At 47.3% G+C, this 19355-nt stretch overlaps 1 protein-coding gene across 2 annotated transcripts in view; it reads left to right on the forward strand.

Moving 5' to 3' along the window:
• Nucleotides 1-16957, forward strand: part of P3H2 (prolyl 3-hydroxylase 2) — a 114805-nt gene extending 97848 nt beyond the window's left edge. For both annotated transcript variants that reach the window (XM_081007465.1, XM_081007466.1), the window contains exons 9-15: nt 3080-3207; nt 3858-3953; nt 6983-7133; nt 8055-8172; nt 9006-9081; nt 11301-11441; nt 13918-16957. In XM_081007465.1, coding sequence (XP_080863591.1) covers nt 3080-3207; nt 3858-3953; nt 6983-7133; nt 8055-8172; nt 9006-9081; nt 11301-11441; nt 13918-14010 — 803 coding nt within the window. In that variant the 3' untranslated portion in view covers nt 14011-16957. The remainder of the gene's footprint in view (nt 1-3079; nt 3208-3857; nt 3954-6982; nt 7134-8054; nt 8173-9005; nt 9082-11300; nt 11442-13917) is intronic.
• Nucleotides 16958-19355: the final 2398 nt, after the last annotated feature.

Consider the following 19355-nt stretch of genomic DNA (forward strand, 5'->3'; position numbering starts at 1 on the left):
AAGGCTCTGTTTTGTAAGTATCCTTCCTCTCTGCCCCGTTTTCTGGACACAGAATCATAGAATCATAGGATTGTAGAGCTGGAAGGGACCGCTAGGATCATCTGGTCCAACCCCTTCCAATGCAGGAATCTCAGCTAAAGCATCCATGGCAGATGGTTATACAACCTCTGTTTACAGACCTCCAAGGAAGGAGACTCCACCACCGCCCGAGGGAGTCTATTCCACTGTCAAACAGCTCTTACTGCCAGAAAGTTCTTCCTAAGGTGTAGTCGAAATCTCCTTTCTTGTCATTTGAATCCATTGGTTCAGAGGTCCTACCCTCTAGAAAACAAGCTTGCTCTGTGATTTGTGTGGGATGTAATCCTCCAGAGTGAAGGCGGTGAAGGTCCTGTGTGAGTGCCTGGAGGCGGTTGGAGGATGGATGGCGGCTAACAGATTGAGGTTGAATCCTGACAAGACAGAAGTACTGTTTTGGGGCAACAGGAAGCAGGCGGGTGTGGACGACTCCCTGGTCCTGAATGGGGCAACTGTGCCCCTGAAGGACCAGGTGCGCAGCCTGGGAGTCATTCTGGACTCACAGCTGTCCATGGAGGCACAGGTCAATTCTGCGTCCAGGGCAGCTGTCTACCAGCTCCATCTGGTACGCAGGATGAGACCCTCTCTGCCCGCAGAGTGGTGCATACTTAGAATCATAGAATCATAGAGTTGGAAGAGACCACAATGGCCATCGAGTCCAACTCCCTGCTTGGATTACTGCAATGCGCTCTATGTGGGGCTCCCTTTGAAGGTGACCTGGAAACTACAACTAATCCAGAATGCGGCAGCCAGACTGGTGACTGGGAGCAGCCGCCAAGACCGCATAACACCAGTCTTGAAAGTCCTATACTGGCTCCCAGTGTATAAGATATAAAAGTATGTTTAATTATTGTTGAAAATGATATGTTAAAAAACTAATAAATATATATATATATATAAAGCTTCTTTTCGCCTGCTCTGGAGGAGAGGATTTGAACCAATAGCTTTAACTTACAAGAAAGGAGATTTCAACTAAACATCAGAAAGAACTTTTTGACCATAGGAGCTGTTTGACAGTGGAACAGTCTCCCTCAGGAGGTTGTGGACTCTCCTTCCTTGGAGATTTTTAAGCAGAGGTTGGGCAGCCATCTGTCAAGGTTTCCTTAGATGTGATTCCTGCATTGCAAGGGGCCTAAACTAGATGACATTTGGAGCCCCTTCCAAGCCTACAGCTCTATTATTAGATTTAAGCTACGGTGAGAGCATCATCCAGCAACAATGCAACTCTGGTCCAGCCACAGCTGTGCTTGAGCCTCCTGCTGACTTTCACTGATGCTTTCGTGGGCTGATCCTCACGATGTGAAAGCCTATCATCACCACCACCACCACCACCATCAAGTTCTGAAGCGTGTGATTCAGATCTTGGTCTGTTACTGAAAACTACAGGTGTTCTGGCATTGTTTGCAGAGGAGGAAAATTGCTCGGCTCAGTGATGGCTGAGAGCCCTCTATGAATCGTAGAATGTTAGAGTTGGAAGGTACCCCTGGGGTCATCTAGTCCTTTTAAAAAAAAAATTTTTTTTTATTAAAGTTTCAATAAAAAGTTGAACAGGAAAAACATAAAAAAGAAATACACAAATACACAATACAAATTCCAAAAAAAGAAAACAAAAACGAAAAACAAAAAACAACAAAAAAGAAACAGAAAAATTAAAAACAATATCACTTTTTCATTTCCCTTTTTAAAATTTACTTATTTTCTGGACTTCCTCATACCTCCCTCTTTTGTATTCCAGTCCAAATTGTTCCTCCAGCAATTTCTTTTCCACTTTTTTAACCCCAATCTTTATTCTTAGTGTAATATAGCATTAAAAATTTACCTCTTAAGTACCAAATTTCCCTTTCCTTTAACTTATTTACTCCTAATCTTTAATCTTAATGTAATATAGCATTAAAATTTTACCTCTTAAGTACCAAATTTCCGTTTCCTTAAACTTCTTTAATCCTGATCTTTAATCTTAGTCTGTCTTATAATTTTATCCTGTACAGCTGGAAACCACTTATTTTCAATCCAACATCACTCTAACATTCCTTAATTTTGCAATATTTCTGTAAGTAGTCTTTGAATTTCTTCCAATCTTCTTCCATCGCCTCTTCTCCCTGGTCACGGATTCTGCCAGTCATTTGCGCCAGTTCCATATAGTCCATCAGTTTCATCTGCCATTCCTCCAGCGTGGGAAGTTCTTGTGTCTTCCAATACTTTGCGATAAGTATTCTTGCTGCTGTTGTTGCATACATAAAGAAAGTTCTATCCTTTTTTAACACCATTTGGCCGACTATGCCCAAGAGAAAGGCCTCTGGTTTCTTAGGGAAGGTATATTTAAATACCTTTTTTAATTCATTATATATCATTTCCCAGAAAGCCTTAATCTTTGGGCACGTCCACCAAAGGTGAAAAAATGTACCTTCAGTTTCTTTACATTTCCAACATTTATTATCGGGCAAGTGATAGATTTTTGCAAGCTTGACTGGGGTTATGTACCACCTGTATATCATTTTCATAATATTCTCTCTTAAGGCATTACATGCCGTAAATTTCATACCTGTGGTCCACAACTGTTCCCAGTCAGCAAACATAATGTTATGTCCAACGTCCTGTGCCCATTTAATCATAGCCGATTTTACCGTTTCATCCTGAGTGTTCCATTTCAGCAGCAAGTTATACATTCTTGACAAATTCTTAGTTTTGGGTTCTAACAGTTCAGTTTCTAATTTGGATCTTTCCACCTGGAAGCCAATTTTCTTGTCCAATTTAAATGCCTCCATTATCTGGAAATAATGGAGCCAGTTTCGCACTTTGTTTTTTAATTTGGGGTCATCTAGTCCAACCCCTTGCCGTGCAGGAATCCCCAAAAAGGCATCCGAGTCAGTTGAATGGCTCATGGCCTTTGTCTTGCTCCTTTGCGGTAAGCCGCTCCCAGCTAAGTATCTGAGGGTTGAGAGAAGCAAAAGCGAACTCCTATTGCAAAGTGATTTTCCATCTCTCTCGCTCTGTCTCTTCCCAGGTGGTCCCCTCCTCTTCAGCAATGTAAAATTTGTGTACAACTCAGAGCAGCTGAACGGGACCCAGAGGGTGCTGCTGGACAATGTGATCACAGAGGACGAGTGCCAGGAGTTGCAGCGGGTCGCCAATGTGAGTAACCGGTGACTCAGGGTGCAAGAGAAGTTGGGGGTATGCACAGGAATGCAAATTATTTCTGTTATTTTGATGTCCACAACAGGGGCATGGAGTGAGGATGTTTGTTGCCTTGGTTGCGACTGATGACTAAAAGTCTTGTGGGGCTTTAAGGCTTGCAGATTATTGCAGCAGAGCCAGCCTTCCCTAACGCCCACCTTCACACAATGCCCACCTACCTTTGCCAAATGGTGTGGCAGCAGCTTTCTGAATATTTGCTGAAGAAATTGACGTTCTGCCCAGTGTCAAAAGACCACAGGGCTGTGTAGAACAAAGGGATAAAATAATGGAACATCCATACATAACACAATATCCTTTAAAAAAAACAACCCAGTTGTATAAATGCAATGCAATTCACAGTAATACCTCCAGCCTCCAGGGGGCAGCACTTCCCACTCTAGGAACCCCTGCCCTAGACATTCTGCAGCTTGTGCCCCATGGGAAAGGCTTGTTCCTCCCTACAGAATCTCCCATTCATCTCTCTGGGGTTTGCAATGACCTTCCAAGTGGATGGAATCCCTTGGTGTCATCCTTGAAGGTTGGAAGCTGGAAAGTCCAATGTTGCGTCAACATATTGGAATAATCCTGATATCCTTTTTCTGTTTCAGGGAATTCTGCTGGCTGGAGATGGGTACCGGGGGAAGACGTCACCCCACACACCCAATGAGAAGTTCGAAGGGGCCACCGTCCTCAAAGCTCTCAAGGTACGAGGGTTGCTGCTCAACTTGCAGTCAACTGGATTCTCTTCTTACCTGGGATCTCAGGATTCCTCTTTTAGCTCCTGATCCAAGCTCAGTGGCATATGGTTTAGGGCAGGAGCACAGAAGCAGAGGTCTATGGCGCAACCCCATTCAGAATGCTGTGCACAGTTCTGGTTGCCTTGCCTCGAAAAGGATACGGCAGAGTTGAAAAAGGTTCAAAGAAGGGCAGCCGAAATGGCCGAGGGAATGGAGTGAAGAAATAATAATGTAATAACAATAATTTATTACTTATACCCCACCCATCTGGCCAGGACTCCCCAGCCACTCTGGGCGGCTCCCAACAGAATATTAAAAACACTATAAAACATCAAACGTTAAAAGCTTCCCTGTACAGGGCTGCGTTTAGATGTGTTCTAAAAACCAGGTAGTTGTTTATTTCCTTGACATCTGATGGGAGGGCATTCCACAGGGCAGGTGCCACTACCGAGAAGGCCCTCTGCCTGGTTCCCTGTAACCTCACTTCTCGCAGGGAGGGAGCTGCCAGAAGGCCCTCGGAGCTGGACCTCAGCACTGGCGTGAAGAAATGTTGCAGTGTTTGGGACTTTTCGGTTTAGAGGAAAGGTGAATAAGGGCACATTTCCACTTGTCCTATGCCTGGAATGAATGGGTCCGAGAGGCTTTGCATTTGCCCTGCAGCTTTCCCCGGGGAAACCCATTCTCTAGCGCTAAATCAGAACAAACAGCAATCCGCATAAAACCCAATTTCCATTTGGTCCAATTCAGTGGTAAACCACAAGTTTCCCCAGGGAAAAGTGGTGGGGCAAACAGTGGTGTGGATGAGCCCTTTGAGGTGACACGATAGCACAGGGGTCAGCAACCTAAGGCCCGTGGGCCAGAAGCTGCCTGCGGAGGTCGTTTGACTGGCCCATGAACCGAGCTGCCCACTCGCACGCTGTGCGAAAGCAGCACGGCACAGGGACTCCCTTCCGCAGTGCCGAAAATCGCACCTGCACAGATGCCGAAAATTGCGGGCTCACGCACGGCTGTAATCCAGCCCACGGCAGGATCTCTGGGGGACTGATCTGGCCCAGGCAAGATAAACCTTGTTGACCCCTGCGATAGCACTTTAAGAAACTGGGCATGGCACAGAGAGAGTGGATAGGGAGAAGTTTTCCTCCCTCTCTCCGAACACTAGAACTCGTGCACATCCAACGAAACTGACCGTTGGAAAACTCAGGGTCGATAAAAGGAAAGTCCTTCTTCAAGCAGCACAGAGTTAAACAATGGAACTCCCTGCCACAGTGACGGCCACCAACCAGGATGGCTTAAATTGAGGATCGGACGGATCCATGGAGGAGAGGTGTCAGGGAATGGTCTGATGATGACCAGCTTCTCTCTGATTGAGAGCTGGAGGGGGAAGCGCCCACCCCCCACCTCATCCATAGTGTGTTCAGAAGCAGAGAGAGAGACAGAAGCTGAACAGGTTAGGGAGGAATTACCTAGTTATGAGATAATGACAAGGGAGCCAGAAGGGAGGGGACAGCTAGAAGAGACATCAGTCAAGAGTGTGGGGGACCCCCCCTCACCATGGACTCAGAGGTCCGGACGTGTCAGAGAGCAAAGGAGGCAGAGGGAGGGAGGAACTCCCCGTTGGTGCCTAGAATGCTGAAGAAGTCGGAAGGAGGGTTTAGAGTAGGCAACTGCCCTCCTTGCGGAGAGCTGTATATTTGTGCTTGCAACATGACACTGTAATAAAAGGACTACAGTGGTACCTCTGGCAGTGAACAGGATCCATTCCAGAGGCCCGTTTGAAACATGAATAGAACGCAACCCACAGTGGCGCATCTGTATACGCGCGGGTCGCAATTTGCCGCTTCTGCACCTGTGCATGACATTTTGTGTGTCTGCGCATGCGCAAGCAGTGAAACCCAGAAGTAACCCTTTCCGGTACTTCTGGGTCACTGTGGGACGCAACCTGAAAAAACGTATCATGAAGCAAACTTAACACGAGGTATGACTATATATGCATATCAACTGCTTGTTAGTTCTTATCTGTGAAGTTACCAAAGGGAGAGGAGGACTCCCCATGCCTTACAAGGGGGCAGTCAGTGGCTTCTAGCCAGGATGGCTCTGCTCAGCCTCCACAATTGGAACAAAATAAAATTAAAAAAATCCTTCCAGTAGCACCTTAGAGACCAACTAAGTTTGTTCTTGGTATGAACTTTTGTGTGCATGCACACTTCAAAAGCTCATACCAAGAACAAACTTAGTTGGCTTCTAAGGTGCTACTGGAAGGAATTTTTTTAAAAAAATTTTTGTTTTGACTACAGCAGACCAACACGGCTACCTACCTGTATCCACAATTGGAGGCAGTGGTGCTTCTGAACTCCAGTTATTGGCAACCACAAGGAGGGAAGAAAGTGCTTTTGTGTTCAAAACTTCCCTTGGGTTTCTTGCGGGGAACTGGTTGGCCCCTGGTTGGGAACAGGATGCTGGGAGTGGTAGGCCCTTGGCCTGATCCTGCAAGGCTCTTCTTGTGTTCTGATGTAGGAGAATCCCCATAGAGGCTACTGGTGCAGGGCGCCAGGACAGCAAGTTCTGGAGGGCGCCAGGGGAGAGGCAGAGGCTGGACGCGGCGCCTCCCGACATCAGCTCACCGCCCTTGCCTGCCTCCGCCATGCCGCGCCGAAGCAGTGCCACGCCTGGAGCCTCCTTCTGCCGTGGCCACCATGGCACGGAGCATCCAGCTGAGCCAGGAGGCGCCGCATCCAGCCTCCGCCTCTTCCCCGCTGGAGGAGCTGCCCTCCAGCTGCTGCCTGCCTCCTCCAGCCCCGCTGGCAGCGCTGTCCTCCCCCCAAAAAGGTCAACAACTCTGGGAAACTGGGGTGTGTGTGTGTGCGCGCCAGAGGGAGCTTTGCACCACGGCGCCGGATATGTTCAAGATGGCCCTGAGGAGAAGCTCTCCACATCCTTGGTTGAAGGTGGGCTGAATTTGGAACTGAGGGAACAATTGCACTCTGGTTTGCCCGCAGTTTGGCTACGAGGGGAGAGTTCCCCTGGGGAGCGCCCGCCTCTTCTACGATGTCAGCGAGAAAGCCCGCAGGATCGTGGAGTCGTACTTCAGGCTCAATTCCACCCTCTATTTCTCCTACACGCACCTGGTGTGCCGGACGGCTCTGTCAGGTAAGGCCTGCCTCAAAAAACTTTCCAGTCTGCCAAACCTCCCTTCTGCATGCTGTTCAGAGATGTTGGTTGAATCACATAACTTAGAATGCAGAATTGCAGAATTATCCATGGTAGAGGCATTGTTCAGACTCGAATGCGGTTGCCTCCTCACTATAGGTTTATGTGGCTTCCCCCCAATAATTTGTTGGTTCTTGTTTGCCGGGATTTGCAAGCCATTGGGAGATTTCTGTGAAGATATGAAGTGTTATGAGCATTCACTAAGCAAATGAAATAAATGAACTTGGAGGGAATCTGTGCTTTGTGAAACAACATGTAAAGCAAAACACAGCTGTCCTCTGAAATCCTCCAGAAGAATGTGAATACAATTCTCTAGGTAAATAAGGTGAACAGAATTCTGTGTATTAAGGGAAAGCTTGCATAACAATGTATAAAGGTAAAGGTAAAGGGACCCCTGACCATTAGGTCCAGTCGTGACCGACTCTGGGGTTGCGGCGCTCATCTCGCTTTACTGGCCAAGGGAGCATACAGCTTCCGGGTCATGTAGCCAGCAGGACTAAGCCGCTTCTGGCGAACCAGAGCAGCGCATGGAAACACCATTTACCTTCGTGCCGGAGCGGTACCTATTTGTCTACTTGCACTTTGACGTGCTTTCAAACTGCTAGGTTGGCAGGAGCGGGCAACCGAGCAACGGGAGCTCACCCTGTTGTGGGGATTCGAACCACCGACCTTCTGATCGGGAAGTCCCTGTGGTTTAACCCACAGCGCCACCCGCGTACATTACTGAAAATATGGCCAGTCATGACTCAGTAGTTTGCACAGCAACAATGAAATAATCTGTTGCCATTTATTTAGTGAGAGCCGGGATGAAGTGAGAAGTTGCCAGCAAGGCTGAACCTCCCTTTTCTCTGCCCTCTGCAGGCCACCAGGAGCGGAGGAATGACCTCAGCCACCCTATCCATGCTGACAATTGCCTCCTGGACCCGGAAGCCAATGAGTGTTGGAAAGAGCCCCCCGCCTACACCTTCCGAGATTACAGGTAGGGTTGGGAACCCGCAATTTCCATGGGAAATTCTCTGTTTCAGAAAAAAATATACACTGTCTAAGCCGTTCATGGGCTCCCCAACCACTTTCTGCCACCCCATCGCCTAATAATAATAATAATAATAATAATAATAATAATAATAATAATTTATTATTTATATCCCGCACATCTGGCTGGGTTTCCCCAGCCACTCTGGGCAGCTTCCAACAAAAGATTAAAAATACATTAAAACATCAAACATTAAATCTTCCCTAAACAGGGCTGCCTTCAGATGTCTCCTAAACTTCAGATAGTTGTTTATTTCCTTGACATCTGTTCGAAAGGTGTTCCACAGGACAGGCGCCACCACCGAGAAGGCCCTCTGCCTGGTTCCCTGTAACTTCGCTTCTCGCAGTGAGGGAACCGCCAGAAGACCCTCAGCGCTGGACCTCAGTGTCCGGGCTGAACGATGGGGGTGGAGATGCTCCTTCAGGTATACTGGGCCTTTGAGGCCGTTTAGGGCTTTTAAGGTCAGTACCAACACCAATATCTTAATCCAACCAAGTCCTTGAAATGTTGCTTTAGTCAGCAAATTTTCAGTGTACATGCAGAACCCTCCTTGTTCCTTCTCTGGAGATGTTTTTTAGTTTAACAGTCAGTGTTCCTCCTAAACCATTTCTTACCAGTTTTGTGGTTAGATGGCACTTTTCCAGACACAACGGAGGCCACCCTGATAATGAGACGAACAGAAATTCCACTTCCGGCGCTATGAGAGGGACTTTCTTCAGAGCAGGTTGGGACCAGGCTCCCTCCGCTGAGTCTAACCTTCCCGCTTTCTCTCCTGCTAGTGCTCTCCTGTACATGAACAGCGATTTCGAAGGGGGCGAATTTATCTTCACCGAGATGGATGCCAAGACTGTGACGGTGAGCATCACCACCATCAATATTTTATTCACATGCCGCCTTTCCATAGTTTGAAACTATATTCAAGGCGGCTTACAACATGGCAAGATTTACATAATTACAAACATAACAGAAGTCATAAACAATAAAAAAACACATCAGAAAGCACACAACCAAATGGCGCTGGCTGCACAGAGAGGGGGAGAATTCCCCCCCTCTTGTTTTCCCCCTCTAAAACAAGGTGCCGTTTAAGGTGCGTTCAGTCGCCTTCAGGCGGCTACCTTGGAAGCCTGGAGAGCGAGAGGGGTAGGTGCGCTTCAGGTTCCTTTTGACCTGCTCTTTGGGGCTGGCGGGGGCAAGCCCACTGCCAGCCCCAAAGAGCAGGTCGGGGAGCAGAGGAAAGGCGTGCAGCGGAAAGGCTGCTGCCATAGCCGCGCGTCACCTCTCCAGCCGGGAGAGGGTCGCGGGGCTATGGCTTCTTCGCTCCATAGGATGCACACACATTTCCCCTTCATTTTTGAAGGGGAAAAGGTGCGTCCTATAGAGCGAAAAATACGGTAAATCATAAGATCTAAAACTAAAGATACAACGATAATATCAATAACAGCAACAGCTCTCTCAAACCCCAGGAAACAATCCTCCAGCCCGAGAATCTGTCGAAATGTTGGACCTGTTCCATATCTGCCATTGGGTCCTCAGAGCACAGATTCACACAAAGTGGCAAACGTCCTTGCAGGTTATAACAGGGTTTATTTGAAATGCATATGCAAAGCAAAGGTCCAGCACAACAATCTCGCAATCTGCACACCCCAATCAGGGTGCGCCCACTTTTTATAGTCTATACAAAAAAAACAAAAACAAAAACAGAGAGTGAGACTTTACATTCTTATCCAATCAGGCTCTACCATTCCATGTTTCTCCTTTTGAAGGTTAACACTTCTTAATTTACTCATTCTTTGTTGTCTGCCTGCTATGGCCTTGCCTGTCTTGTCTGCCTGCTATGTCTTGTAACAGTTGCTTTGATAACAGCATGCTGGAATTTCTATTTCTGAGGCCCTTCAAAACAGCCTCAGTTTTTGTAGCTGGAGTCAGTCCGCATTCCACTCTCCCAGGCCAGGTGGGAAAGGGCCAGCAAGGCAGAGGCCTCCGAACGAGCTCAGGGGGAGATTGCCAAGGGAGCATTGTGGAAGAGCTCTGGGCCAGATGCTAACCAGAGGTTGCTCCCCTACCACGAAAGGCAACAGTATTTGGGGTTTAGGGGAAACGGTGCAAGGGGACAAGGGCACATAAGATTATGCATGGAGCAGATAAGAGCTTTCCAAACACGCTTTTAAGACATGCATCGTTTCACGACACAGTGATTCAGTTTTGCTAGCAAACCAGAGGCTGAACTAACCCCTTTCCAGGGAGGAGCGCAAGGAACGTTCGCACGACAAACCTGCAGCCGACACAATGATGTGTCTTGACACACTGTTTGGCAAGCTCTGGTGTAGAGAGAGGAGGTCTTCCTCCCTCTCTCGTAAAGCTCAAACCCAGTGGGGATCCTCCAACGCACCTGGAAGCTGGGGGATTCACGACAGACGAAAATAAGTTCTTATTTGCAGTGTTCAACTGCGGAATGCCCAGCTGCAAGATGTAGGGGGGTGGCCACCTATTTGAATGGCTTTTTTAATATATATAATAAATTTTTATTAGGTTTTTTAAACATATTATTTCCAACAGTAATGAATCATACTTTTACATCTTATATAATTTTTTGACTTCCATCAATCACATCTGAAAATTTTCCAGTCTATTCACTTAATATACATTTCTTACTTCACTATTGCATTTAAGTCTCATAACTAACATCTCTATTCTTTCTCTACTTTGCAATGTTTCATATATTTCTCCTTACAAAACTTCTTGTAGTCCTACTAGCCTAATTTGTTGATTACAGTTGCTCTTCAAATAGTTTGTATAATTCTTCCAATCTTCTGTAAATCTCTGGTCCTGCAGATTTCAAATCCTTCCTGCCATTTTATCTAAATCTGTGTAGTCCATTAATTTTATCTGCTATTCTTCTTTCACTATTTGCATGGCTTTAAAGAGGGATTAGTCCCCAGAGAATAAGGCCAATGGTGACTACTAGTCAGGACAGTCAAATGCTGACTCCAGAATCAGAGGCTCCTGATTCCAAACCCTTGGGAAGAGAAAGTGGAATGTCCGCTAACACTTCCTGCCCTTTCTCTGCTTCCCAGGCCTCCATCAAACCCAAATGTGGGCGCATGATCAGCTTTTCATCTGGTGGGGAGAATCCTCATGGTGTGAAGGCTGTGACCAAAGGCCAGCGGTGTGCGGTTGCCTTGTGGTTCACCCTCAACCCTCTCTACCGGGAACTGGTGAGTTTTTCGTTTTCACGTTTACAGGGGAGAAGAGAGCCTGCAGGAGCTCTCTCACTCGATGAGAAAGGCCGTCCAATGAATCCGGATGGAAAGGAGAGAGTTGTCAGACCCACGCTGATGCTAGTACGCCAGCAATTTATTTTACTATCTTCCTTTTCCTCTTTTTTAAAATAGGCACAAATCTGTTGCAAAGATACTGCCCTGGCTTAGGTATAATGCCTCTCCTATTATAGCCAAAGGGAATTAGCAGAAAGGTCTTTGACTGGTTCATATCCCAAGCCATTTTTTTCTTGATTTTCCTTTTTGATCTTTATCCTTTCTCCCTTACAATCAAGATGTGTGTCCATTTTATGAAATAAATGAATAAATGTTGCACACACAATATTCAGCTGCTGGTTTTGATCTGCTAACCTTTTCAAAACTGATCCATGACATAATGGAAACCAAGTTTATTACTGCAGTACTGTCAAATCCAGCTAGTATTTGATAGGGCATCACTTAGATGTTTTTCTTTGGTGATCCCTCGTAGCCGAGTAAGATAGTCTTCCATAAACACGGTGGTAATAATAATAATAATAATAATAATAATAATAATAATAATAATAATTGGTTTCTGGGCAGGAGTTGATCACGGTGTGGATTTGCCAAGCGTGCCTTCCTCTTAGTACATTTCTCCCTTGTGTCCTGAGTTTGAGTGTCTTCAAAGCCCACGACACCTTTGGTAAAGGCTGTTCTCCAACTGGAGCGCTTGCAGGCCAGGGTTTCCCAGTTGTCGGTGTTTATACTACATTTTTAAAGATTTGCCTTGAGACAGTCTTTGAACCTCTTTTGTTGACCACCAGCATTACGCTTTCCATTTCTAAATTCGGAATAGAGTAGTTGCTTTGGAAGACGATCATCAGGCATCCGCACAACATGACCAGTCCAACGAAGTTCACTTAGATTAGGGTACTGCTGACACCTGGTGGTCTGTTTGTAGAATTAACCCGGGACACATTTCCCGAAATGTACGTACTTCACTATATAGCTTTTGAAAGAGAATGCAGTAGGGAGTTGTGGACCAACACACAACTTGATGAAAGTACATTCCAGCTTTTGAGTCACACAGAGCTCTTCAGCAAGCCAAGAAGAAGAGTTTTGAGCTTAGTCTGTGGCTGAAAATGGCAACGCTACGTGAACAGCAGCCTTACTGCAAAAGCTACAATGCAGCCAAATTTAAGCACTTTTAATTTAAGCGAACCTCTGTAGCATTATTATCATCATGCAATTCCTGCATTGCAGAAGGTTGGACTAGATGAGCCTCAGGGTCCCTTCCAACACTGCAATTCTATGAGGATGATGATAATAATAATAATACCTTTATTGTCAATGTACAACCTGTGTACAATGAAATTAACCGAGCCTCCCTCCCCATACACTCAGTCTAATTGCACGCTGTGTTTGTTGCACAACACATCAACCCTGAAAGTCAGTTGCACTATATTATTTTCCGTTCAGCAGCCTAACAGCCCACGGATAGAAACTGTTTTTTAGCCTGTTGGTACGACTGATTATACTTCTATATCTCCTGCCCGAGGGTAGAAGATAAAGAGGTGTTGGCCAGGGTGTGAATCATCCCTGAGAATTTTTCTTGCTCTCCTAAGGCATCAATCCCTTGCAATGTCATCTAGCGGACTCAAGGGACAGCCCATGATATCATGTTCTGTGTTCACCACCCTCTGTAAAGACTTTCTGTCCATGGCTGTCAAGCCAACGTACCACACTGTGATACAACATTTCTATTGTGGCCCGGTAGAAGGAGGTCATCAATTGTTGTTTAACATTGTTCTTTTGCAAGACCCTGAGGAAATGGAGTCTCTGTTGGGCCTTCCTAACCACCTGAGTTATGTTGATTTTCCAAGTGAGGTCTTCACTAAGGTAAACTCCCAGGAATTTAAAGGAAGAGACTCTCTTCACACACACAGACACCCCAATATACAACGGGGCTAGTTCCCCTCTCTTCCTCCGAAAGTCCAACACCATCTCCTTTGTCTTGCTAATATTTAGGTGCAAGTTATTCTCTAGGCACCATGTAGATACTTTTTGAACCTCCCCACTGTACGCTGATTCATCTCCACCTGTAATTAGACCCATTATGGTGGTATCATCTGCAAACTTAATAATTACAGGGGATGGATCGGATGAAATACAGTCATATGTGTACAACGAGTACAGGTAGGGACTCAGGACACATCCCTGTGGGGTGTCGGTGCTGAGCTTCAGGGAGGTAGATTTAACAGGGCCAATCCTCATTGTTGGAGTGATTCTGTGATTCCATGATTGCCCCCCGTCCTTAGGACTGAGAGATCCCCTTGTTCACCACCGCATCACCCAGCCACAGAATCCCTTGGGACGTGGTGGACCCTCCTTCATAACCCAGCCTCCACACTCCTTGGCCCTCCTGACTCCCTCTTCTCTCCCTCCTTCCCTCCAGGAGCGGATCAAAGCCGACGAAGTCATTGCGGCCTTGAACCAGGAGCGCCTCGGAGCCAGTGAATCCGACATCAACCCCAGAGATGAGCTATGAACTAGGCCACGGACACGCCATTAAAAAAGAGAGAATATTTATTTAATATTTGTTCTAAATCTTATCAGCAGAACCCTTTATTTTTGTACAAATCCTCGGTATAAATTAACGGACAGGTTTCACAGGGGGTGTTGGAGCGGTTCCCAAACTCTCTCCCCCTCCTCCTCCTCCTGCGCTGGGCTCAGCCCTCAGCTCCCGGAAACACGCTTCTCCTGGCGATCCCCGGAAGTCTCTGCTCGGGACCCCCTGCACTTTTCGGCACCCCGCACTTTCAGCCACGGACCACCTTCAGCGTCCCAGACCAGCACCGGCTCTTGCCTTTGAGTGGCATCAGGAAGAAAGAGCCTCTAGACCTCCAAGCTGCCTCCTTTCTCTTGGACGCTTTCCTCCTAATCCCAAATTTCGGCAGGGCTCGGTTATGAGTGTCTTCACTGGTTTTCCCAAAAGCCCAAATGCAGTCTCTGCTCTGGCCCACTGGACGTCCCATGAAGATGGAGCTTGGGAGATTCAGGCCAGAGGCCAGAAAGGACTTCTTCACACAGTGCAGAGTTAAACCAGGAGGCAGAGATGGCCACCAGCCCGTGTGGCTATACGAGAGCAGGCATGTCCAACAGGTCGATTGTGATCTACCGGTCAATCACGGGGCGTCCATGGTTGATCCTGGTTGATTGCATGATCCAGATCGATTGACCCAAAAGAAGAAGGGAAAGAAGTTCAACAGCTGTGGTCAACCCTCCCCTAAAGAAAACTCAAGAGCTTTGGTGAAGGCTCTCCAAAAAAAGCTCAAGAACTTTGGTCAATCCAATAGGTAGATCACTGCCAATTTTTTTAATAGTGTGAGTAGATTGCAGTCTATTGGAAGTTGGACGTGCCTATACTAGAGGATTGGACAAATTCATGGAGGAAGAGAGGGCTTGCCAAGGGCTACTAGCTGCGTGGGCAATGCATTGAGCATCTGGTTGGCCACTGTGAGAACAGGATTCTGGACTAGATGGGCCAGTGATCAGATCCAGCAGGCTTTTCTTAAGTCCTTATGGGACCAGCTGGCACTTTGAAGGTGGGCTCAATAGTCCGATTTGGTTTAAGGCAACTGCCAACGAATTTAGAGAGAATCTTCCCTTTTGTTTTTGTTCTTCCAGTTCTGGCACTTTGACAGACTGCCTCTTTGTACACAGTCATGTACTGTGAGATCTACAGAGCCCGTGGAATCATCCGATCCTTTGGTAAAGCCCGTGGCATACTGAAGCAGTGAGTTCCATATGTTAACCATGAGCTGAATGAAGACGTTTCTTCTGATCGTTATGCCAGAATCTCATGGGATGGATAACCTACAAATTAATATGAACTCTCTCCAGTTTGTAAAAGGGAAGAGTTTGAGGCGGGGACCACCTCTGTCTTACCTCTCTTAGTGGATGAGGAATTAATCCCAACCAGCAGTTCAGATGATGTCACGCGGCTGAAGCTTTTCCTTACTCAGGTGGGAGGAAACATAACACTGGAATCCTTACGTAAAATGCACTGAGCCTGTGAAGGAAAGCCATTAGATGGCATTGCTATTCACAAGACTTTTCAAAGTGAAACCTCCTACCTGTGGATTTGTGTTAGCACACACACGGTCCTTCGATCTGGTGTCACAAACACACCCAAATTCTTTTGCATAAGCTCCACTTCTGTACAAGCTCCACTGAACATAATAGAGAAGTAGAGAAACTTTTCTTAATCCACTTTCTCCAAAATTTCATAAACCTCTATCATTTCACCCCTTACTCACCTTTTCTCTAAACGAATTAGTCCCAAATGAATTAGTCACTCCACTCCCTTGATCATTTCGCTGGCCCTTTCCTGACTGAAGGTTTTTCAGCTCCAACAATTTCCTTTTTAAGGTGAGCTGAATGAAATGAACGAGAGCTCTTGCACACCCCATGAAGCTGAACCTTCGGAAGATTCGGGGCAGACAGAAGAAAGCGCTTCTCCCTGCAGCCCGGAGTTAAACTATGGAACTCACAAAGAACATAAGAACTGCCTGCCAGTGGCCCTTCTAGTCCAGCTTCCTGTTCTCACTGCGGCCGACCAGAAATCTGCAAACAGGACCTGATCACAAGAGCAGCCCTCCTGTGGTTTCCTGCAACTGGGATTCAGAAGTTAGTAGCTACTGATGGCCCTCACCTCCATGAAGAGGCAGAGATGGCCATCAACGTGGATGGCTTTAGAAGAGGATTGGACAAATTCAGGGAGGAGGAGGGGGCTGAGTCCTGTTTTAGGGTTTCCCATTGAGCATCTGGTCTGCCACTGTGAGAACAGGATGCCAGAGTAGGTGGGCTATGGGCCTGATCCAGCAGGTTGCTTCTACTGTTCTTCGGAAAGCCCGCAGTTCAGTTGTGAGAGCCTCTGCCTTGCATGCAGAAGGTCCATTCCTGGTGATGTCCAGGAAGGGCTGGGAACGAGTGCTTCCTGAAACACGGAAGAGTCTTTCCCAGTCCGGGTAGCCAGTACTGAGCTAGCTGGATGAATGACCTGACTCAGTAGAAGGCAGCTTCCTATGGGAACCTTGTTCTGCAAGAGGACAGGATTCTGTAGAAGTGCGCTTCTCAAGCTGTCTCTTTGTGTCCCCCTCTGCTGGCCATATTTGCATCCCTGCACCCAACAGCTCAGATAGCTTCCTCATCATGTGGCTGAGATGGTCTTTCCAATCTTCAATTCCTTGTCCTTTTATCGGCTGGAGGGTCTTGGAGTCGCTGGTATAAACAGCCCCCAGACCCTCATTCCTCATTGCCCTTGCCTTAAAACCTGCACACAACCTGGCAACCCATTTGCACGCACCCAGCCCTCTGGCTGCTCCATGCCGCAGAGGTAGCCAGAGTCCTGCAGAGATGCTGAGGAGCGTTTGATGTCAACCCCCAGAGCTGTGTCTAAGCCCAGGAGGAATAAACAAAATTCAGAAAACAGACCTATGTGTTTTTATTGTCTCTTCTTAGTTCTTGGCAAAGGGAGAGAGGCAGGAGAGCCCGTCATGGTGGCACGGCCATCTTTCCTAGCCTTGAGTGAAGTGAGCAACGGTGAACTGTATTGAAGGGCGTTGTGTCGCTATTCCGTCCGCAGTCAGCAGGTGGCGCTATTACTGCATACAGTGCACCTGTAAGGAATACTGCGGATAGAAGGAATGAATGTGTTGTGCCGGCGGGGTGTGTCTGTGTGTGCCTCGGAGGACCGTGAGCAGTTGTGCAGGTACGCACTCTGCTTAATCGAGCCCGAAGGATGGAAAACGCCCTCCCGGCCCACAGAGCTCCGGGGTGAGGAAAGGAGCCTTCGCTGTGAGGTTGGGAACTCTGCCGAACCGTCTGCCACACCTCGAGAGGATGAAAGATTTATTTACAACACAGCGCATTGAGTCTGAAGTCAACGGATTATTAAATCTGTCCCTGGGAGGTAAGCCATGGAGCGCTGCAGGAATCTAGCTGATCCCAAATGCATCTCCACCCTGGGCTGAGCGGGGCAGGGCGGGACCCAGACTGGTTTGGTAACTTCGTTGCTCAGCTACTGTGTGGATGATGGAGGGGGAAAAACACACCACAGTGTTTTTGGGAGTTTGGGAACAAAATGGCTGAGTTTACAGGTGAGAGGGCAACCCGTCGTCACGTGACTATCGAATTCAGATCTGGGGAAATCACTGATGCAACCAAGACAGAAGATTCTGCCATTTTGTGAGGCTGGGGGCCTCATTCCCTGCCCCATTTTGACCAGAATGTTGTTTTCAAAGCTTCCCAATACCAGATTCTGGAAGCCACACGAAGGGATAGGGCTCTTGAGCTCCAGTTCTGCTGGTGGGTTTCTATTTGTCGGCCACTGTGAGGACAGGAGACTGGACTACATGGGCCCTGGGCCTGATCCAGCAGGGCTTGTCTAATGCTTTTTCAAGATCTTTGCCCTCCCTCCTGCTTTGCCAACTTATCTCCTGGTTTTCCTTCAGTTGCACCTTCTAAAACCTACATTAGCAAAATAATGATGATAATAATAATAATAATAGTTTTCTTATGGCCAGTGAAACGTTTTGCAAGATAGCTTTGCTCTTCTACCAGCTAATTAAGCTACATCTGGCAGGACTTGAGAACACAAAACAGTATATATCTGAATATATATATATATATCCGTGTGTATCTGAAGAAGTGTGCTTGCACACGAAAGCTCATACCAAGAACTAACTTAGTTGGTCTTAAAGGTGCTACTGGAAGGATTTTTTTTATTTTGACTATGGCAGACCAACACGGCTACCTATCTGTAAACAAAACCGTAGCTTTGCTAAAAATGATGATTGGCTTTGCCAAACCTGAGCTACCAAACGGCTCACATCTTGGCCTTGCAACCAGCTGCAACTTCACACAGCCTGTTGCAGCTTCGCATCTCAAAGGCCACGTTCTGGGCTCTTCCAAAAAAATGTTAGCAGACCCAGTCCTCTGCTTGAAAATTCATGATGTCTTGCTTAACCCAAACAGAAGCTGTTTCTGTGGTGGGACCATGAATGATGAGGTGACTCCATATATATATGGAAGTGGGAGGAGATGAGCAGCAGACACAGCCAAGGGAAATGGGTTTGCTCACTTCCTCAAGAAGTGCTTGTATTTCCAGTCTGACCAGGAACTATTTCTCCTGTGAAATCTCCCTCCACCATCTCCAGCTTCCTCGCCCCCGGTAGCCTCGAGAGGTGGGCCAAATCCTTACGCAATGTGAAAAGCCAGAACAGCCGAGCTATTCCAAAGCTCACATCTGAAACCTGGCTGCTCCTGTCCAATCCCATGGGTGGGAAATGTAGCCTCCTCGGTGGTGGCACCAGGCTGGATTCCACCGGTCCTGCCATCTTGAAGCACAGAGCAATCCATTGCTCCTCTGCCCTGCCCCAAGGGATTCTGTGGCTGGGTGACATGGGGGAAAACAAGAGGGTATCTCAGTCCTAAGGACAGGGGACAATTGAAGAATCACAGAATCATAGACTTGTAGAATGGGGAGGGACCCCAAGGGTCATCTAGTCCAGCCCCCTGCAGAGCAGGAATCTCAACTCAAGCATCCCTGACAGTTGGCCACCCAACCTCTGCTTAAAAAGCCTCCATTGAAGAAGAGGCCACCTACACTGACTGGCAGCAATGGGTCAACAGACCCACCTAGAGTCTTTCACTGTGGTTTTTCACATGTCACTAGCTCTTATTGCTGTTCTATAGGGAGTGGTGGTGCTGTGGTCTAAACCACTGAGCCCTTTGGGCTTGCTGATCAGAAGGTTGGTGGTTCAAATCCCCACCACGGTGTGAGCTCCCGTTGCTCTGCCCCAGCTGCTGCCAACCTAGCAGTTCGAAAGC

Source organism: Podarcis pityusensis, assembly GCF_964106645.2.
Source record: "Podarcis pityusensis genome assembly, chromosome: 5".
NCBI lineage: Eukaryota > Metazoa > Chordata > Lepidosauria > Squamata > Lacertidae > Podarcis > Podarcis pityusensis.